This window comes from Salmo trutta, chromosome 22 (assembly GCF_901001165.1).
Source record: "Salmo trutta chromosome 22, fSalTru1.1, whole genome shotgun sequence".
NCBI lineage: Eukaryota > Metazoa > Chordata > Actinopteri > Salmoniformes > Salmonidae > Salmo > Salmo trutta.
Genome location: NC_042978.1, coordinates 9,862,094 through 9,883,362, shown reverse-complemented (window position 1 = coordinate 9,883,362; position 21,269 = coordinate 9,862,094). Strand labels below are relative to the sequence as shown.

General features: G+C 43.5%; 1 protein-coding gene across 7 annotated transcripts in view; it reads left to right on the top strand.

Moving 5' to 3' along the window:
- The window catches only part of nfia (nuclear factor I/A), a 178,665-nt gene that overhangs the window by 19,051 nt on the left and 138,345 nt on the right, over nt 1–21,269 (top strand). Inside the window, exon 1 of one of the 7 annotated variants that reach the window (XM_029706509.1) lies at nt 20,101–20,740. The exons of the other annotated variants lie outside the window; for them this stretch is intronic. Within the exon in view, the coding sequence (XP_029562369.1) occupies nt 20,738–20,740 (3 nt within the window). The 5' untranslated portion in view covers nt 20,101–20,737. Of the gene's footprint in view, nt 1–20,100; nt 20,741–21,269 lie in introns of those variants that run through there. 7 annotated transcript variants of the gene reach the window in all.

The window sequence follows — 21,269 nt, the reverse complement described above, 5'->3', positions numbered from 1 at the left end:
AGCTGTGGGGATGGCCCTCTGGCTCAGTTTACACACCTCGCAGTGGGAACCACTGGTCAGCCAGACCTCATAGCCCAGGATACCCCCTGCTGGTGGGGTTGTGGTGGCAGAGGATTATTTATCTTCAAGGAGAAGTTAACTTTTTTACAACCAAATCTCAATTTTAAGTAAATTGTCTGTTATAGAAGGTTCCAGAAACTTTTTGGCCGATTTTGCTTGGTTTTGAGAAACTTACCCCACGCGCGATACACTTCCTCATTGCTTGTTCTGCAGTATGTGGCCGCGGATAAACATGAGCAAAGGCTCCAAAAACACCGAACACTACCTTTTTAAAAACGACAAAGCTCTCAGTATATTGATGTAGGTCTTAAGATGTTGTACGCATTAAAATGTAATTCCACAACATTATATTCTATTGTTGTGACTTGACCGATACCTCTGTCCATTCTATAATGAACAAAAATATAAACGCAACACACAACTATTTCATTGATTTTACTGAGTTACCGTTCATATGAGGAAATCGGTCAATTGAAATAAATTCACTAGGTCCTAATCTATGGATTTAACATGACTGCAAATACAGATACGCATCTGTTGGTCACAGATAGCTTAAAAAAAGGGGCCTTACAATGGGTCTCAGGATCTCGTCATGGTTGCCATCAATAAAATGCAATTGTGCTCGTTGTCCGTAGCTTATGCCTGCCCATACCATAACCCCACTGCAATCATGGGGCACTCTGTTAACAATGTTGACATCAGCAAACTGCTCGCCCACACGACGCCATGCAAATGATCTGTGGTTGTGAGGCCGGTTGGCCGTACTGCCAAGTTCTCTAAAATGATGTTGCAGGCGGCTTATGGTAGAGAAATTAACATTCAATTCTCTGGTAACAGCTCTGGTGGACATTCCTGCAGTCAGCATGCAAATTACACGCTCCCTCAAAACTTGAGACATCTGTGGCATTGTGTTGTGTGACAAAACTGCACATTTTAATTGCCTTTTATTGTCCCTGGCACAAGGTGCACCTGTGTAAAGATTATGCTTTTTAGTCAGATTCTTGATATGCCACACCTGTCAGTCAGGTGGATAGATTATCTTGGCAAAGGTGAAATGCTCACTAACAAGGATGTAAGCAAATTTGTGCACAACATTTGAGAGAAATAAGCTTTTTGTGCGTATTGAACATTTCTGGGATCTTTTATTTCAGCTCATGAAACATGGGAGCAACACTTTACATGTCTATGTTTTTGTTGAATGGAACAGCTGGATAGGGGAAACTGTTTGAGCCACACAAAATGGAAAATAACTTTGCGGCTAAAGTTCGGATCGACAATTTCATGTGTACAATCTCTAAAGACTTGCATCACTATACTGAGAGCGTTTCAATTTCTAAAATGAGTATTTGGGTGTTTTTGGAGCCTTTCAATTTTTTCGGGCTCCCCCATACTTTGCAACGATGATGAGGTAGCGTATCATTGGTTGGCGTAAGTTCTCAAAAACAACAATTTGCAACAAAAGAACTGTCTGGACACAACTATAACATGCCATTTTACATCCAAAATACAGATTTGGTTTAAAAAAGTAACTTTTTTTTAAACAGAGAAAAACCTACACATTGATTGGATAAATGAAAGACCTATTCACTTTAAATAAGCTCTCAGGCTGATTATTTACAGTAGGTGAATAACAGATGATGGAATCCACGATGGGGCTTCAACAAAACCGCGGCACTCCGTGACTGTGACTTCTGTGTCATGCATGCACTACGCTAGGGTTGAGCTCATAAGAGACGGCTGACCCTCGCGTGGCCTGGCCTCTCCTCTGACTGACTGACTTTGCAGCACTTGCTCGCTGCTACCCAAACCTGGCCGTCTGCACCCTGCACTCTCATCTACTTCGTCCGGCTTCCTGTACTGCCAAAGCTCCCTTCTCCCTCCCTCCCTCCACCACTCCCTCCCTTTCTAAAGTGGTGTCAGGTAGACACTGTAAAAGAGGTGCAATGGATATCTTTTCACCTGCTCCTATGGGTCCCCCACTGAGAGCAAGCTGTTGTTTCACTGGCTTCCTCAGCCAAGCTCAGCCCTGCACACCTGTCCTCCCGTGCCTTTTGCCATTTTCAGGTGCATGCTGATTGTCAATTATTGATGAGGCTTAAAGAATGCATGCAGAAGAGGGTGGCAATTTATTTTAGGGGCGACGTTCCAACTCTCAAAGATGCTTTGCATTAAGTCAAGCCAGTTTGGTTCTTGTTCATTTCTTCTGGAAGAATTCTGACTGCGTCCGTCTAAAGTATGTTAGAGATGTCTGTGACTGTTTGGATATGCTGTGGAGGCCAGAGATCCACTGTGGGAGCGGCACACGTGCAGGGGCAGAGTGAGGGGGGGAGAGCAACTCATTGTTTGGTATCTCTACAGGACTGTACCTAATAAAACTAAACTGGACCTGAGGGGAAGCAGCTGAACTTCCTGTAGAGGGTCCGTTTCAGGTCTCCAGAGCCGCCCGTAAACAAAGAGCTTTCCTCCACTCCAGATTGCCTATTTTACTCGTATTTATTTATAATTCCCTGAAACCACTCTGTGTTGTAACCCGATCACTGTGAGCTTGTGAAAAACCCCGGTTTCATTGAGATTCTGTAAAAATAAGTACTCCCCTGTCCCTCTTTTTTCCCTTTTCTTTCTTTCATTCCGGCCCTTGGCCACTCACGCAAATAAATACCTTTCTACTTAAACATACGTGCGCTAATTAATTTATCCCATCTGTTCTCCTCTACGCATCACTTCCATGACACAAGTTTCCGAAACAGATTTGGCTCGTATTGCATCGATAACTGAGACACCGTGAAAAAAACAAGGATGTTCAACAAAATTGAAATAAACCAAAACTATAAATGAAATAATGTAGTCCTCCATTTTACACTTTTGAAAGGGGATGGGGTGGTAGAGTTTTGGGTCAAATTTCTTGGCAGATACACGAGGCCAGTCTAGAAATAGATTAGCATTTCAATCATAGGAGCTTGTACATTTTTTTTTTTAACTAAGTATTTTTGCAAATGGAAAAGTTTTGAACTGACTTAATGCAAAATACCTGGTGCAGGTCGAAGCTTCACCTGGATCTGTAAGTCTGTCAAAGATTTTTGATCCAATTTGAAGTGGACTTTATTTCATGTATATCAGTATCTCTGCCTGTCTTAGCGTGGTGGCATTGTTTTTCTGTTGTTGTGAACAGATGAATCACATGTGATCGGGGTGGCTCTCCTGAGAAGCAGCAGCTTTAACAGACAGTTGTTGCTTGTTGCTCAAACATCTGGACAGCCCAAATGAGAATTTGTCTTTATTCCCCGGGCGGAGGAGCAAACGTTATAATTGTAATATTTAGGGGAAAAGTTTGGGAGGGAACTTGATTTAACCCCGAAACACACGGTTTGGAAACTGCCTCCAGGGCAAGCAGCGCAAAATTCCCAGAACATGACAAAAGAATAGTCTGAAGAAAGGAAGCAGTTGTTGCTGTAAGGAAATGACATCTGATTCATTTTAACATCTGATCTAGATGTGAGACTACAGGGGCCTACAGATAGTTCAACCAGGAAACTAAAGGGAAATGGTAATGTGCTCACTTGTGGTTCTCACCAATATTTAATGGTGATTTATCCATGGAACTACTCCCCATGCACTATCCATTGGATTATATGATAATTTGTTATACTGAACCAAAATATAAACACAACATAAAGTGTTGGTCCCATGTTTCATGAGCTGAAATAAAAGATCCCAGAAATGTTCCATAAAGAGCACAAAGAGCTTATTTCTCTCAAATTCTGTGCACAAATTTGTTTACATCCTTGTTAGTGCATTCCTCCTTTGCCAGGATAATCCATCCACCTGACAGGTGTGGCATATCAAGAATCTGATTAAATAGTGTGATCATTACACAGGTGTACCTTGTGCTAAGGATAATAAAAGGCCACTAAAATGTGCAGTTCTGTCAGACAACGCAATGCCACAGATGTCTCATGTGTTGAGGAAACATGCGACTGCATGCTGACTGCAGGAATGTCCACCAGAGCTGTTGCCAGAGAATTGAATGTTAATTTCTCTACCATAACTTCATTTTAGAAAATTTGGCAGTACATCCAACCGGCCTCACAAGCGCAAACCGTGTAACCAAGCCAGCCCATGACCTCCACATCTGGCTTCTTCACCTGCGGGATCGTCTGAGACCAGCCACCCAGACAGCTGATGAAACTGTGGGTTTACACAACCAAATCATTTCTGCACAAACTGTCAGAAACCGTCTCAGGGAAGCTCATCTGCATGCTCGCCATCTTCACCAGGGTCTTGACCTGACTACAATTCGGCATCGTAACTGACTTCAGTGGGCAAATGTTCACCTTCAATGGTCACTGGCACGCTGGAGAAGTGTGCTCTTCATGGATGAATCCTGGTTTCAACTGTACCGAGCAGATGGCAGATAGCGTCGTGTGGGCGAGCGGTTTGCTGATGTCAATGTTGTGAACAGAGTTCCCCATGCTGGCAGTGGGGTTATGGTATGGAAACTGATCACGCTGTCGATGTCTACGACAGCGTGTTCCAGTTCCCGCCAATATCCAGCAACTTCGCACAGGCCACAATCAACAGCCTGATCAACTCTACGTGAAGGAGATGTGTCGCGCTGCACGAGACAAATGACGGTTACACCAGATACTGTTTTCGGATTCACACCCCTACCTTTTTTTTTTAAAGGTATCTGTGACCAACAAGCATATCTGTGTTCCCAGTCATGTTAAATCCATAGATTAGGGCCTAATGAACTTATTTCAATTGACCGATTTCATTACATGAACTGTAACTCAGTGAAATATTAGAAAATGTTATATTTTTGTTCAGTGTGTATATAACATCAACTAAGGCTGAAATCTAGGTTGTGACAGTCCGGTGTTTTGCAATTCTGTGAAAACCTCAATAGTTCTCTCATTACTGCTAGGGTGAGCTAATGTTCACTGTATCCACACTTCAGGTGTCTGAGCAGAGACTGAAGAGGTGGTGCTTTGGTAGTCTAAGATACTGTTCTACATACAGCCCAGTACCTAATTGTAGTACAGTCAAATATTGTGGTGTGTGGTCTCTATCAAGGTTGTTAGAGACTCGGTGAACAATCAGGCGTCCCTCCACCTGCTGCTGCCAAGTCTGCAGTTAGCATTGCCTGTGCTGTAATTAAACAAAAGAACAGAACGCAGATTGTCTGTGTAGTAGGGGCTCTCCTCTGTTGCCTCAAAGCTGTTCCTCCTAATAGTCCGGTCCCTACAGCAGGACCAGGATGTGGCCTTAAACAACTGTCTGGGGCCATGTGATTCGCTATCTCGCACTTTTTCTCCTTTTCTCTCTCGCCTTCTCTCTCCTTCTCACTTCTCTCCCTCTCACTCCTTCGTTCTCTCTCTTTCACTCCTTCCTCTCCCCCTGCCTCTCGGCCTCTGTCTCTCTCTGCCTCTCGGTCTCTGTCTCGCTCTCCATCTCTCTCTTTCTGGCAGCTGTTTCATCCAGAGGCTCCACCTGAATATTCATGATGCACCTATTCCCAGGGACACCAGTCTGCAGCTGTCCCACGTGCACGCACACGCTTGCGTGCACACACACACACGCAGTGACCAACATGCACAGGAGAGAGAGATCCACCCAGTCTCTTACACACACATCTCTCACACACATTGACAAGTGAGGGGAAAAAATGCAATAAAGTTAAGTCTAGGGTACATGTCAGGACTGGTCTATCGCCGATGTCCACGTGTCCGCGGTCGTTTGCTTGTGCCTGTCTTGTATGTGTTCTCTGTCTTGTGTGAGTATTTCTGTGATGGTGACCCACCTTGGAGTTTTCAAAGTCAGCCTGTTGAAAAGGGGGACACAGAAGCGCGTTTCTGTGCTGTGAGGTCCATTTTAGAGACTATTTTTGGCTCATGTGCGCCCCTAGAGGCCAGTCTCATATAAATCCTACAGTGCACCTGTAAGGCGGTGGCCATGTCCTTCAGTGCAACTCTCTGGCTCTGCCAGGTACACTGAGTGGATAAATAAGAGGCGGGGAGGTTTTAGCAGGAGGCCATGGGCTGGAGCCATCGCATGACTGATGGAACCATGGCCCTGACAGATGGACCTGGAGCTCTAGTCAGACGCGCTGCATCCCTCACACACACACACACACACACAAACACACTGCCCCTTGGCCCTGCCACACACACAAACACATATATACCGCAGGTGAACAACAATCGGGACCAGATACAATTCCACTCATTGAACATAGCATACCTCAGGAACGCGGCTGGTAGCCTAATAGTTAAGAGCATTGGGCCAGTAACCGAAAGGCCGCCGGCTCGAACTTAACCCTAATTGCTCCTGTAAGTCGCTCTGGATAAGACCGACCTGCTAAATGACTAAAATGTAAACATAAAATGTAACTGACGCAGCCAGAATGTGTGGGTGGGTCTGTACAAAACTGCGTACAGCTAGTTTCTTTGCCATTAGCGATGACCGTCTCAGCAAGAGAAGCCAGCTTTGTGCTATAAAGGAACAAGACAGATCGCCTAGTTCCTTTGCCCACCCAAAGCACCAGGGGGATATGGAATCTGATTCGTCTACCTTAACCTCACTGCCTCCCTCCCACGGGGCTGATCATCTAGGTCAGTCAGGTTTGGGGGGGTAACCCCCGCAGCCCCACGGCGTGGTGGACAGCATGTGAAAGTGGGGGGGGGGTGGGGTTACTGAGCAGACCGTGGCCGTGTGCTTCTCATTAAGCCGTGCGGAAATAAGGGCTGACCCTCTCGCTCACCAGGGCACATCGATTTAATGCTGTGGTGCCAAGAATTAGGGGGGAGACAGAGAGCCAGAGGGAGACAGGGAACAATAGAAAGATACATATTTGGAGACAGGCAGGCAGGCAGGCAGACAGAGGTGTATTGAAAGTGATTCAGAAATCTAAGCACTTGGCCTGGCCCCCCTCTCTAGTTTGTCTCGTCTCTGTGTGGTCCTGAAGCCCTCCACCACCATCCCCTGGTCTCCAGCTGAGCCAGCCTGAGCTATCACGCCCCCCCGGGAGGGAGGCAACGATGTGAAGGTAGAAGAATCAGAACCCCCCCCCCAAAAAAAAAACACCAGGGGGATAGTACTGGACAAATACTAATAAAACCACACCTGAGAACAGGATAGGATCTTGCCCTCCACTGTTGCTTCTCCCCTACCCCTCACTGTTTGGGAGTGAGGGCAGGGCCGGTGAGTGATGGCGTGTGTCCGTCTTCTACCTGCAGCATCCTTCATCCCCACTCTGAGGCATGTACCTACGGCCTTTTACCCCTGCCATGTTCACCACTCACCCCACCTGGCAGGCTAGGGCCTTGTTCATTAGTGCAGGCTGTACCAAAACATTTTGCAATCAAAACAAACGTTTATTGGGCAAGTTCAGGGTCGTCCGAGGATCAGTCTTACAAGTGTTTTTCACGATGCGTGTTTCCTAAAACATCTCAAGATCTAGGCCGAACACACCTTTCCCTAAACGCCACGCAGAGAGAACATTCGCTAAGTACGTCTTTGAGGCATCTGCCCAAGCTAATAGAATCAAGAGAAAAACACCACTGCTCTCCGATCAACAAAATCCCTTTCAAATCCTACCTTAACATTAGAATTCCGCATTACTAACGACGGAACAGCTCTTAGAAATACATGATCAACTATGGCTACATATTGAGGCAGCTTATTCTGATACTTACTCCTATGATAATGCACTAAACCAAGATTTGGCACGTCATTGCGCACGTTAGGCTACACATCATGAACTATATTGAGACAAATTACAGACATTAGCTGACAAGTAGCAAAATAGAACTCAATTGATTTGACTATTAAATGCATTTCATTATGATTGAAATAGGCCTATAGCCTACTGTATTTATATTTTGATGCAGTCATTTCGGTTTTCATTTGAAGCGTCTCTTTATACGACGCTGGTTTATCAATGCAAAGACATTGACAACTTTTTGTAGTCAACTTTGTTCTGAAGTTACCTGCCGTCACAAAGAGGCGGATAAACCATGTGATTCTGTTTAACGTGATGCGGGAGAGCAAAAAATAACCTAACAACGCACTTAGATTTTCTATGAGTGGTCTGCGGCAGGCGTTAGATTACGAGCGTTTTCAAGTGCAGCGTTAATAACGATGGTTTTGGGAAACCGCTCAAAATGTAACGATGTTCCTAGAAGGTTATAACGATTAATTTAGCCTGAATATGCTTTTGAGAAACTGCGCACTAGACATTTTTCACAATGTACTGTTTTTAACACAAGGTGGCGTGTTTCTCCCGGGTTCAGCATTAGAAATGAATATTGGCTCTTCTATCCACAACAAATTAAGTGCCAATTAAAAAACACTACTTAATGCAAAACACTACTTTAATTCCCCTTTTTGGATAATTTTGCTGTGGTATACGGTACCTACTTTTCAAGGGTATGTAATTGTAAGGAAAGTGATCCATTCAGACTCTGTTATTCAGGGTTCAGTGATAGTGATGCTGTATCTGGTCCTAGTGAATATATTACTGAGGCTTTGTCCCAAATGGCACCCTATTCCCTTTATAGTGCACTACTTTTGACCAGGGCATGTAGGGAATACGGTGTCATTTGGGATGCATACTGACATGCATATCTCTGTGTGACAGAGACAGTGTGCTGTTTCTAGCACCGGGGCCTATAGAAACATAGGGCCTTGCCTTGCTTTTTCTGGGAGCTGGTTCAGTTCATTCTGCCTCTCCAAGCAGGCCACGGGATACTGAGAAAGGGAGAACAATAGGAAGAGGAAAGGAGGGCAGATTAAGCGTGGTAGTCTGCCATCTTATTAGAATTCCACGTAGCCACAACCACATCTGGTTCTCTGAGCCAGCCGCTTTTTGTCCTTTTCAAAACCAATTTCTGGGGAGAGTGTAAGCTGGGGGGTTTTACACCGGGACTGAGAGGGATGACTTTTCTCTGACCTTGTGGTGGAAACCCCTGCCCAGGTTCTGAGAGAGAGAGAGAGAGGCTTGCCTGTCCATGGGGACTGGACAATTCCAATGTCATTTTCTCTCCTAGTCGCTATGGGATTGTCGTGTAATATATGGCATATGACGTAAAAAGTGTGACAGTGTGTACTTGTGTTGTTAACCCTGTGTTATTTGATGCACTGGGTTTCATTGAGTCACTAATTAACTCAAAGCTGTGCACTGGCAGTCAATAGCCACCAGGGGGAGACATTACTCCAAGACTGGAGGTGCTTTGAGAGCAGGTGCCACTCAGACATGCTTGACATTTCCTTTCAGTTCAGGATTTTATATTCCGATTTTCTTTTAGTTTGCTTTAGTTTTTGCTGTTTTATTTTTCAGATATTTCCTTGAAAGCATTTATTTTCTGTGACCTTTTTTTTTAATGACTATTTAATTTGTAATGATTATTATTTTATTTGAACAGGAATCCTTTTGAGTCCCCTTTCATGGGGATGTAGCACACAGTATTTTTTATGAATTCATCAATAGAATCCATTCAATGTGCTACTTATTTATGGTGAAACAGTTTGTTTCCCAGCACAGCAAACATTAATATGAATTCACAAAGATCAAAGCTTTCCCAGCAGCAGCTATACATTTAAGGTAGAGCCGTAATGTGGTGATGAATTACTCATCTGTTCTGAATCCCACCTCCCCTCGTCTCAAGAGAAATGTGTACGGAAAATGAAGACATTAAAGGGGAGCGCGGGAGCGCATCAAGAGGATTTAGGTTCTCGATAAGGGATTTGGGCGGCCCCGGCCTGACGGAAGCACATGTTGTGGGAAGATAGTGGGCCCACAACAAAAGCGGCCTTGAACCGAGCCGTGTGGCGCGAGCTCGCTGGCAGGGCTGCTGTCCTCTCCTGCCTTGGCACTGTCGCCCCACGTTAGTCACACCCCAGGAGAGGGGCCCGAGCCGGGTTCTCCAAGCCGCTCCACGGAGAGGAGCCAGAAAGTCCCACCACTGCTACTGCCACCGTCTACAGTGCAGCTATATAGCTCGCAGCAGACACCTCGCCTGTACAAGGGATATGAATGAATGAATATACAAAAGACAGTAGGCCCCAGTCTACAGTCTACCCCCACATACTGAAAGTATAGGATGGTGGTGTTTCAATTAAAAAAGCATTAAATGATTACGCTATAGTGACTATTCACAAGTAAAGTATGTAGGAGAAGCTTAGTGTAGTGTAGTCGTCGGGAATGAGAGGGAACTACATGATTTATTTAAACCTTTTAATTGCTACCATCGACTTGCGAGCCGATGGGGCCCATCTTTGAACCGGTGTGTCTGTCGCTAGGGTTAGCGCAGCGCGAACCAACCATTTCTCTGTCTCCTCTCTCTCATCTCTCCCAGCTGCGTCCAAAAAGCCTGGGTATGTTAGTTGCTAAAGGCTCTCTCTCTCTCTCGCTCTCTCCCTCTCCTCCATAATGAACGGCTGTAATTAGCGGATTGCCTCTGAATCCTCCCTTTTTAGTTAATTTTATCCCATTCACCTGACAATTACACCGCCATGCTGTGGGGGGAGATGTGCATGGAGGGAAGGGAGGGAGTGTGTGTGTGGGGAGGGTGTGTGTGAGGGAGGGGAGGGTGGGAGGGAGGGAGGGAGGGTATGGTCTCCACATCCAGCTGTGTGTGCAGATCTCCTGTTTTTTTTGGGGGGGGGGGGACAGCTGGCAGATGTCTTATGATGTTTTTATATTGAGTTGGGGGGCTGTGTGTAGGGGGGGTTGTGAGTCTGTACATCTGTTTGTGTGTGTGTGTGTGTGTGTGTGTGTGTGTGTGTGCCTCTGTGTGTCTAGTCTATCAGTGGAGCTCTCTGTGGAGTGAAAGCCACTGCACAGCTACACACACAAAGGCCCTCAACTACAGGCGACTCTGTAAGCTGAGACATCTTATATAATGTCACAGGCCAATAAGGCCATACAGGTCTGTACTCCGCTATGCAGTGTGTCGCAACTTACGGGGCCGTTTTCCAGGCACAGATAAAGCTTAGTCCCGAACTATAAAGCAAGCTCAATGGACCCTTTTTAGTCCAGGTCTAGATTTAATCTGTGTGCTGAAAACCGCCTCTATATGTCTTGTAAAGAGCTGGGTGTACTTATCAATATCAAGAGACATGGTTGGACGTCAGCCATCCACACTATTGGCACTACAGTACTTCTGTACACGGCCGAACTCACGTGAGGCAAATGACAGCAAACATTTTCAGACATTGTGCCACAACACTTTTTTTTGGTTTGAATTGTGGTGGATTTATTTTGAATCCAGCCCTAGTGTAGTGAGAAGAGCAGGGCACATCCATGCTAGTTTGCTGCAGGCAGCTACTCCCAGGCCCTGCCTGCCTGCCTAGTAGACAGAAGGAGTGAGGGGAAGGGGAGATGTGTGAGCGAGACCCAGCATATGTCTGGCAATGCCAACAGCTTGCGTATGTTAAAAACTTGCCTGCAGGCCTCTTTTAAAGGGAGCAGTGCTGTTGAGATGATGAGATTTTCCATGATATTTCCACACGGAGGTCGAAATAACACTCAGAAATTGTGAAAATGATGTCATTTTTGTATAAGAGCTGTTAGGAGAAAAAAATGCCTGGCATATCAAACCTACTTCAGATAGGAATGGGATGGAGTTTTTGGCCCACATCATCGCAATCTGATCTGATTGTTCTGACCAATGACCAATCATCTTTAATTTACATATGCATCCTCCTACTTTGAAGGGGTGATTGGGTAGGCTCTAGTCTATACGATCCTGTCTGCCAATCGGGGCTGTGAATGTAAATCTATTTCAATTTGTGTCGACACACCCGCACAATCAGACTGACCATTTCAATGGCAAAAAGAGGCTGAGGGAAATAAATGAAACATATATTCAGAGTTATTTTCCTGAAATAAATAGTGATTTATTAGACATTCAGTATAGTAATGATTTAAAAATAACATGAAAAAGACTGCATGGGGGCTTTAAAGATTAAACGTTGGGCTCCTTGTCAGGCTGGGCCACACCAAACCTGGCGTGCATCTGCAATCTGTTGGAGGGAAGCATTAAAGGATATGTGAAGCGTTTGTGTGTGTGTGTGTGTGTGTGTGTGTGTGTGTGTGTGTGTGTGTGTGTGTGTGTATTCGTGTGTCAGTGTTTTTCTGAGGTAAAGAAGGGAAGAAATGTACTTCTTGCTCTCCAACTGTCCTGCACATACCACTATTTTCTGACCCCTCCCCGTACAAGCTCTAGCTCCTTGTATTCTTCCAGGGAGGGATGCTGAGGGTGAAACCTGAGCTATTGTATATTTCCACATGGCTGAGGCATACCTTTTTGACACGTCCCTCCCTGTGCATGATGTATCAGTTGGATTCTACTCCGCTGCTGACTGGCGGCGATCACTGTCTGGACGTGAAGGTGCTGGGGCTTCTGCAGTGAACCAGAGAAGCCTGGTAAATGTCAATGAGGTCGTGGTTTTGGTGTTTAGCAGAGAGAGGCCTCATTGAAGTAGATGAGGTAGTGGTTTTGGAGTGTTTACCTCAGCGATATCGAGGTAGATGAGGTAGTGGGTTTGGAGTGTTTACCTCAGCGATATCGAGGTAGATGAGGTAGTGGGTTTGAAGTGTTTCAGCCATGACGGATGTAGTTGTGGTCACTGCTGGCTGTTCGCTGTGTTGAGCGAGGAGCCAACCAGTGGCAGGCAGGTGGCACCGGCTGGCTGTCATTACCTCACTCTGTCACAGCTGCAGCTGGAGAGTGAAATGGCCAGAGTGTGTGGAGTTCTGTTTAAAGAGGACCAGCTCATTAAAGCCATTGCAGAGGCACTCTTATCTGTGTTTTACACACACACACACACACACACACACACACAGTGGTGCAGGTTTCGAGTCTTCCCAGGGCCCATCTGTTCGCCCAGCCTCTCCTTTCATAGCACAACTGGCTTCCCCTTTTATCAGGGCTTCTGTTAGCATGCCGCACCGTACCTCTCTGGTCCACGCTAGGCTTTCAGGCTACAGGACCAGCCCAGGCTCTGCTGCTGCTGCTCAGCCGTTCAGCAAATAGCGGAGCAGCTTGTTCGGGCCGAGATGATACAAGGTCTTCTTTTTAATGGGCCAACGCCGAGGGACAAACGGGCTTTGTTTTCAAATGCCAAGTGGAACGTGGTCCAAATTCACACAATCCTTTTAAGGGCACTTCCAACCAACTTTACCTGTCTTGAGAATGTTTAGAGCATTTAATGAATGAATTCCGGGCCATTTAGAGATGTATGTGCAGCCTGTAAACATAGCACCCTTGTGTTCTTTTTTTGTTGTGGCGTCCATCTTTTCTTATCATACCTAATTGATAGAGAGAGGACTTTTATTGGTTTGTAATGGTTAGATTTTTGGCACTGGGACAGGATGTTGGTGAATGAGTGAGTGATCTGGGAGTAAGCCCCAGCTCACACAGCCCCCCCACCCCCTCTTCTCTCGCTCTGTGTGAATGTGTGGGCTGAGGAGGAGGAGGAGGCTGAGCTGTGGACTGGTCTTGGCCAACCTCCAGTGTTGGCAGCTCAATGGCAGCAGGTGGAGCCAACAGGGTCCAAACCGCCCAGTAACCCCCTTCCTTTTCTCTCTCCCTCTCTTTCTTTCTTTCTCTCTTTCTCTTTCTCTCTCTCTCTCGTTGTGCCGTTATTGGTTGAAAATGTCCATATTGCCCTCCCATCCATTTGGGTCATTTGAATCTAGTGTTGGTGCCGGTTTGTTGGGTTGAATCGTTGGGTAATGTACGCTGGTGCCATGGCTTCTCTGGAGGGCACAGTAGGGTTACAGTAGAGTAAGGGGATCCACAGACGTGCTCCTTCTTTATTAATAAGGCCCCGCTATGGAAGGGCCTCGGAGGCAAGCTGCTCCAGAACTGGATAGTGTAATTACCCTGGGGCTCAGAGCGTTAACACACACACGCACACACACACACTCCTCCACTCCCCCAAAGTGCCATTTCACAGCCATCGTGCACCAGGTGGACATATTGGGGGAATGTTCTATGTACTGAGGCAGTGGTCTTTTGTGTGTGGAGTACGCCTTGTATGTGTGCCAGAAACTAATTATGACTACAGAGCATCGCTCTCTCATTGTGCAATGTTCATACAAGCTTTTTACTTTTATGTTTTGTTTTGTTTGTCACACACAGACACACAGAAAGTTTATTCAACAGCGCTGGGCGCTGGAAGAGAAAACACTTCTAATGTTTTCAATGTAATAGTTCAGTAAAATGTGTTTTCCTACAATTTGCATGATCTCATTAATAAATATTCTGTCCGTTCCCTGTTGAGTGGTGTAGATAGCTTTCTGGTGGCGCAGGAAAAGTCCTCCTTGCCTCAGAATTGTAATGTTGGAGATTGAACATCGAAATACCTCCCCCTTGTGGTAAAATTGTGAATTGTCAAGAGTGGAACCGCGCGTTTCTCAGGCATTCAGTGCACCATGACGTGGGTTGCAGTTTAGCCGGTATGTTGTTCTCGTCAAGATCATATTTACAACCAGACCACCTTATATCAACCAAAGGTCTTAAAAATAGAACGTTGCTTGTTAATAATAGATGTTATCGAAAATCGACTAATCGAATTCATTCGTATGAAGAGCTCTTTAGAATTTAAGGCATATATGTTCAAAGCAATTTTATTTAATCTTTTTAGTTTATTTTCAGACTATAATGTAATGTATGCATTGAATAATAATAAACTATTAATAATCATTACTATAAAAAACGGTATTATAGGGTTATTGTTAAAAATGTAACTAATCTATTTGAGAGAATAACAGGAAAGAAGTTCACATACCGAAAGTTGGGAATTGTTTTTTTTGTCTATGGACTCTATTTGTCTATTTTTATAATTATATTTGTGTGAATATATTATTTATTTTACTTCATCCAGACAGAGGGTAGCTTCAAATATACATTTATTTGGTTAAAAATTATATCCCAATGTTTTAAGAATTAAATCCATTACGAGGAAGAGCACATTTGGTAAAGCACATTTTTCTAAAATAATATCAGCCCCCCCCCCTCCCTCCCCCATTTATGCTTAATTAATGCATTGAATATTCAGACAGTTGAATTGATAGAAGCATTGGGAGTAAAGTGTGAGTTTTCCACATGTATCCTACTTTTAGGAGGTCCTATTTTAGATATATTATTTTATGTCACAGCATGCCCTACAGCATCAACAATATGGGTTGTTGAGTACTTATATCATGAGTACATCTATCGACACTGTTCGGGGGCCAAATCTGTTCGTAAATTTAACGTGCCTACATAACCCATACCGGTTTGAAACTACAGTAATATCAGTGCTGTTGTGTCAAACTGATAGGACTTCAGATCATGTAGTTTCGATGAGGAACCTCTAGATGGAGTGTCGACCTGCTTTAATGTGCGGAGGGGATTCATTTGAAGTAGGCACCGAAATATATTTCCATTTGTGAACGACTCCTCTTTGGCATTCAAATAAGCGAAAAATCACTCTGTCATTAAAAACCTTAACAGTAACATGCTTTTCTTGATATTAGTAGTTTACAAATTATATTTGTATTGACAAATAAATAGTTATTTGACTTAATGGTTACAAAATATCTGTTGAATATAGGCATGTTTAATTAATATGTAATCAATTCTGACTAATAGAAATTCAAATCAATAGCTCCATAAATCAACCAAACACCTTCATTTCAGTATTAGATGATCCTGTCAGCTGTATCCATTTGTTCTTATATTGCTGTAATTGCAGTTAACGTCAATGACATTGCAAGACTTCTACAGTCATCCTTTCTACTGTCATGCTGAACGACCAATACACCACTATTTATGCCGTCACCGCCTGTAATTTCGGCACCTTCACAATTGATGAAAAACTATACACCAAATGAAAAAACAAGAATGACTTCTTAATGACAGCATACCTCAGGATGAACAATCATAGTTAACTGCATGTATTATAGCCTACGAGTTGCCCAGACACTTGGTTCAGCATTTATTTATTTGTGTTAATTTCTTGACGTTTTTTATTTCCGTATCTGGGAAATTATTATGATTTTCTCATGTTGGATTCTGAACTTTCATGAGATGATTACCTTAGTATCATGTTTTATCCTAAGAAAATAGGCATGAGAAACATTTATTGTTGTGTTATAGACCTAACATTACTTTGGTGTTTTGTTTCCAAGATTTCCGTAGGCCTATTTTTCAATTCTAGACACCTTTATTCACAGTTCATTCACAGGTAGACCTATATTTGAACAAAATATAATGCTGAAATCACTTACCTTATACAGTAGCCTAATAGTAGGCTATTTTAAGATTATGGATTTCATTTTTGCACATAACCCATCCAAATGAATTATTTCCATATTCAGCTGTGTGTGTGTGTGTGTGTGTGTGTGTGTGTGTGTGTGTGTGTGTGTGTGTGTGTGTGTGTGTAAGCTGTATGAGTGGTGTACCTTTACCTCAAAGCAGAATTTATATTTGCTGATTTAGCCTAAAAGTTGTCAAGGTGGATACGGTGTTTGTCTTGCCCGCCATGTGTGATTTAAGGTTAGATTCGCCTATAATGTCCTCACTGTATCTTATAAAACTGACCTGGAACAGGAAGGTGATGTTCTACATCACACAACAACAACAAACAGTCTAATCACCATTTAGCGTAAAGTTTATCTTTCAGTGACGCGTTTGCGGCAGGTGGCCAAACGTGTTTAAAATGTTTGTGTTGAAACCGTCAGGTTTATATTTTCACACCTCGTTTGTATAAATGTATTGTGCATTCTCATCCCTGTAGTTTACAAACTTAGAGAAACGTTGGTTTCTTTTACGTACGGAAGAAGGTGGTACATAGCCTACATCAATACTTTTCCAGCATTGAACGAAGACAAGTTTTTCAAAATCTATTTTAGGCTGTGACCATAGCCTTCGAATGTCGTGATTTTTGGGCAGTGTCAATGCGTTTTAGTCATGAGTTATTCTTCAAGAAATAGTGTCATGGAGAATCGCTTACGACCGCTTAGCTTTTACTGCACTGTTCCAACAAACTAACGCAAACTACTACTACTACTACTACAAAAAACATGCTTATTACGAAGATCATTAACTATTTGAATCAATTCTGGATCAAGTTAAATCACATGCTTGGCTGGATTGATCTGCCAGTTTTGAAATGGCCAACGACTCTTTATATACTGTATCTATTCAAATTTGCACCCACTCTCTTGATATCCTTTTCAGAGCAGATAGATTTCAGATCACATTTTCGGATCTCCGAAATTATTTCGGATCTCCGAAAATAACTGTTCAGGTAGCCTAAATCGGACAGTTGCCGACAATGTTGGTGACAATGGGTAGGCTACGTGTCTAGGCACTTCACCCTCTTTAACCTGTATTCGCTAACGCGCATATGACAGTCAAATGACTTGCAATATTTCACTTCGAGGATAGCCCTGTAATCACCTTTGATATATCTTAGTTTATGATCCTCCAAACTTGCTTTACCTTGCACTCGCAGAAGCTTTCGGAGAGAGGGGCAGTACAGACTCCATAGACCATAATGTCGTTTTGTGGCGTTCCAACTCACCCTTAAAGTTCCGATGTCTAATAAGCTTGAAAACCTATTTACATATTCGACTTGATCGTTCCAGTATTTGCTATTCATAAGATGTTGTAACTGCGCACAGCCCCCTGCCGCTTCTTGCTTGGGCATAGTACAGTATATTGGCAGCCCTGGCATGGTTGCTGGGGCTTTGGGCATTTTTGTGTGCAGAACTTGGCAGAAAATACTATAAAGGCGTCTCGAGCCACCATGTCAACGGGTTTTTGCTAAGAACTGGATCGATCTTACCAGATAAAACAAGTAGCAATAAAAAGCATGATATGCTCATTGCATTGGTTTCATTTGAAAGTAGAATACATGTATATTAATTATACTTTACGCATAACTTTGCCTTTACAGCACCGACCCTTCCGCTTGATTTTTGCGGTAGGTTAATTAATAGTCTACATAAACCACGTTATATGTGACTTCAAAATGATATGTGACTGTAAGTATTGAGAATTGTGGATAGGCCTAAAGCATACCCGCGCACCCTTCAACGCTGTTTGTGAGCCACCCAAACCTTGTCCAGTCCGTGCATACAACTCAGATTTATTGTGAACTCTTTGCGAAACGTTTGACAACGTTGCCAAGTTGGTCATTTCTCAGTTGTATCTGAAATCAATAATGTGATTTAAATGAGACAGATTCGAGCACAAAATATCAAACTTGAGTAAAAACCCAATTAATATTGGCATTCAGTTGATGGATGATTTTTTTCAGGGCACCTTAACGTTCAGCCTGACTTTGATTTAACAGGAGATCTCGTTTGAAGTCTAATATGTAACGTATGCTTATTAGCCAAAAAAATAATAATTTACTGAATCAGTTATATTTAACTTGATAGTCACTTTGATTGAACGATTCTAGTGTTATTATGACAGATATGACATGGCTGTTGTAAGATGTGAACTGTGTAGAGAAGTGGCAAAAGTACAGTGTAACCAGTGAACGTTCCTCTGTGGCGAATAGCGACACTAAAAGAAGTAGTGGCCGTTTTGACACTTCATATGGCGAACCTGTATGATTGTTGGGTGCAGGCGCACAACTTGCACCATAACAGGATATATATATACCCTCTGAGACGTGACAAAACGCTTAACGATGACGTCACATACTGTCAATCAGCGACAAACATGTTTAAATTACAAACATGTTTAAAATGATAGTATTAAATAAAACTTGTCTGGATTTGATTAGATGCCCAATATCTGAGTTTACACCGTAGGCCTATGTAGGGCTGCTTGTCTTTTTTTATATTTTGTTTGTTTTTCGTGCGACCAATTTTTTTTTACACTTTGAATTCAAGAGTGAAGAGGCAGGTGGTTCCCACCTACATAACTGCATTCATTAGTTGGTCCTAAAATGGAACTTGATCAAGCACGATGGGGAATTGACACATACCAAACATTGCTTGTAGGTCTGCAATTGACCATTAAGAAGTCATTTGGAAAAATAGGCAATTGGCTTATGACGATTTATGGAACATAATTGGGCATGAAGATGTGGTCATGATTTTTATTGCGAAAAAATCAAACGTGCATTTTAATATAAGCTATAGGCGACTTCAATAGTAGGATACCGAATGTGAAAACGGAGGATACGCGCTGTTTGAGCCTGCCTCATTGAAATCAGCGTTACAGCAGGATATAGTGTAGGCAGGACTATGTTCACCACGTCCCGATACACAACATGCGTTTTGACATACATGAGTCAGCATCCGTGGGAACAATCGCCCCTCATTTCTCAAAATAATGTTCTTCAATAGTAGGCTTTGACCTCAGAGGGACACTCGTTGGATTTGCATGGAATGTCACCTCTGGTCGCGCAAACAGGCTACTTCATATAACCTAGAACAATCAAACACCACATTGTCGTTTAGAAATTGAGTTTATTTGGCTATTTGAGGAAATAATCAACACCACCATTTCGTGTCATGTCCATTGTAAAATGTATAGCTCACCTACGGAATATCAGCTCTATGGGCTACAGTTGCAGAATACTCTTTCACACAATATAACTGCAGTCAACCGCAAGGGCAAAATCAACACGGTAATAAATACAGCCCACCAACTGTTCAATCCTGTGTGAACACGTAGAAATATACGAATATAGCCTAACAATACAGTCCCACTTTATGCACAAATAGTATGTAGAAGCGTTCAATACGAATACTTTATGACATGATGATGCATGCCTTCTAAATCAATACGACCCCTCCGTACACTATGGTTGACCTTTTACGATATCTCCGTGGGGACGCAGTAGAAAATCCGCTGAAAAGATTTGGTGTTAATTTTTGTCGATCAGCCATAAACGTGCACCTTCAGTGGCGTTCGCAGATCCTCATTGTAATAGTATAATATTGCTTAGATGTCCAGCATTGCAACAATGCTCTGGTGCTAAAGGTTTAAGCAGCAATAATGCACTAGACTAGTACCAAAAGGCTACGTTTTTTCGATCGCAATAGGCGCCGCGGCGTTCCTCCCTCTGTCCCATGCGCGCCGTAAACGTATAGGAAGGACTGAGAGAGTGCGGTATGCAGCAATATATAGGATGAAAAAATGTAGGTTTCCATGCGGGAGCAAAACGCAGACTGTGTGGTCTGGCTGGCACGCGACTCCGGCTCGTTTGCCAGTATGTGACTCCTCGAGGGGAGGACATGGTGAGTGAGAAGTGGCGTTCCGTTGCCGCCCGGGTCCTGCGTGGTTACTATGCAAAGCGATTGCGGAAATAAAAAAGTGGGACTCGCTCAATCGATTGCAACTTCTGCACAAAGTCTAACAAACCAAGCTGAGATAGGCAGAGTGTGTGTCGCGAGCCAGTCAGCTTTGCCAAGCTTGGACCGCAGTCAAATATCAAGGAGTAAAGAAGGCTCACTGCTATATATTTTTCTTTTTTGGGATTAATACAAGAACCGTTTCCCCTTGTGCTTTATCATACTGTATTTCTACGGTGTAAAATGCACACAACGGCAGCGAGTTAATACTTTTTGAATTAAACATAAGACTACAACAAAAGGTGGCTGAAAATGAAGCACTTCGTCTCATCAGTCTAAAGTTTCTCACGTACACGTTACATTGCAATGGTACGTGCAAACACCTCTTACCATATCTTTTTACCCTGAGAAGTTCTAGACATGTGCATGTGGTGTGTAACCTGTACAAAGGTTAAAATGTAGCCTAAAATGTCGGTCTTTGCTTTTGTACAGGGATTTGAGAATAGTCCGTATCAATCGGATCTGTGTTGCCAGCGAGGTATGCCAATGCGGATATCTTTATCGCCAAATAACTTTGGTATTGAAACAGAACAGAGCCTGCACTCTCCGTGTTGCCTTCGGATAAAAGGGCATCGTAGTGACCAGATTGAGAAAAGCATTGTTTCGTTATGTGGTAACTAGTTGTTCTGCAGAGTAAACGAGCGATTGCAGAAAAACGCTTTCTCGACAAAATCCTTGTGACATGAGTTTTGTCCAATAAGATGGATGCTGGGCTTCAACTCCTGGAGTTTAGTCCAATCAGAGGACGGAGCTCTAGCATTGCACGGACGATATGGATACCGGAAGGCTGGCCAAATACCGATAGCAAGTTAGCCTATTGCCCTATTCTCAATAGAGG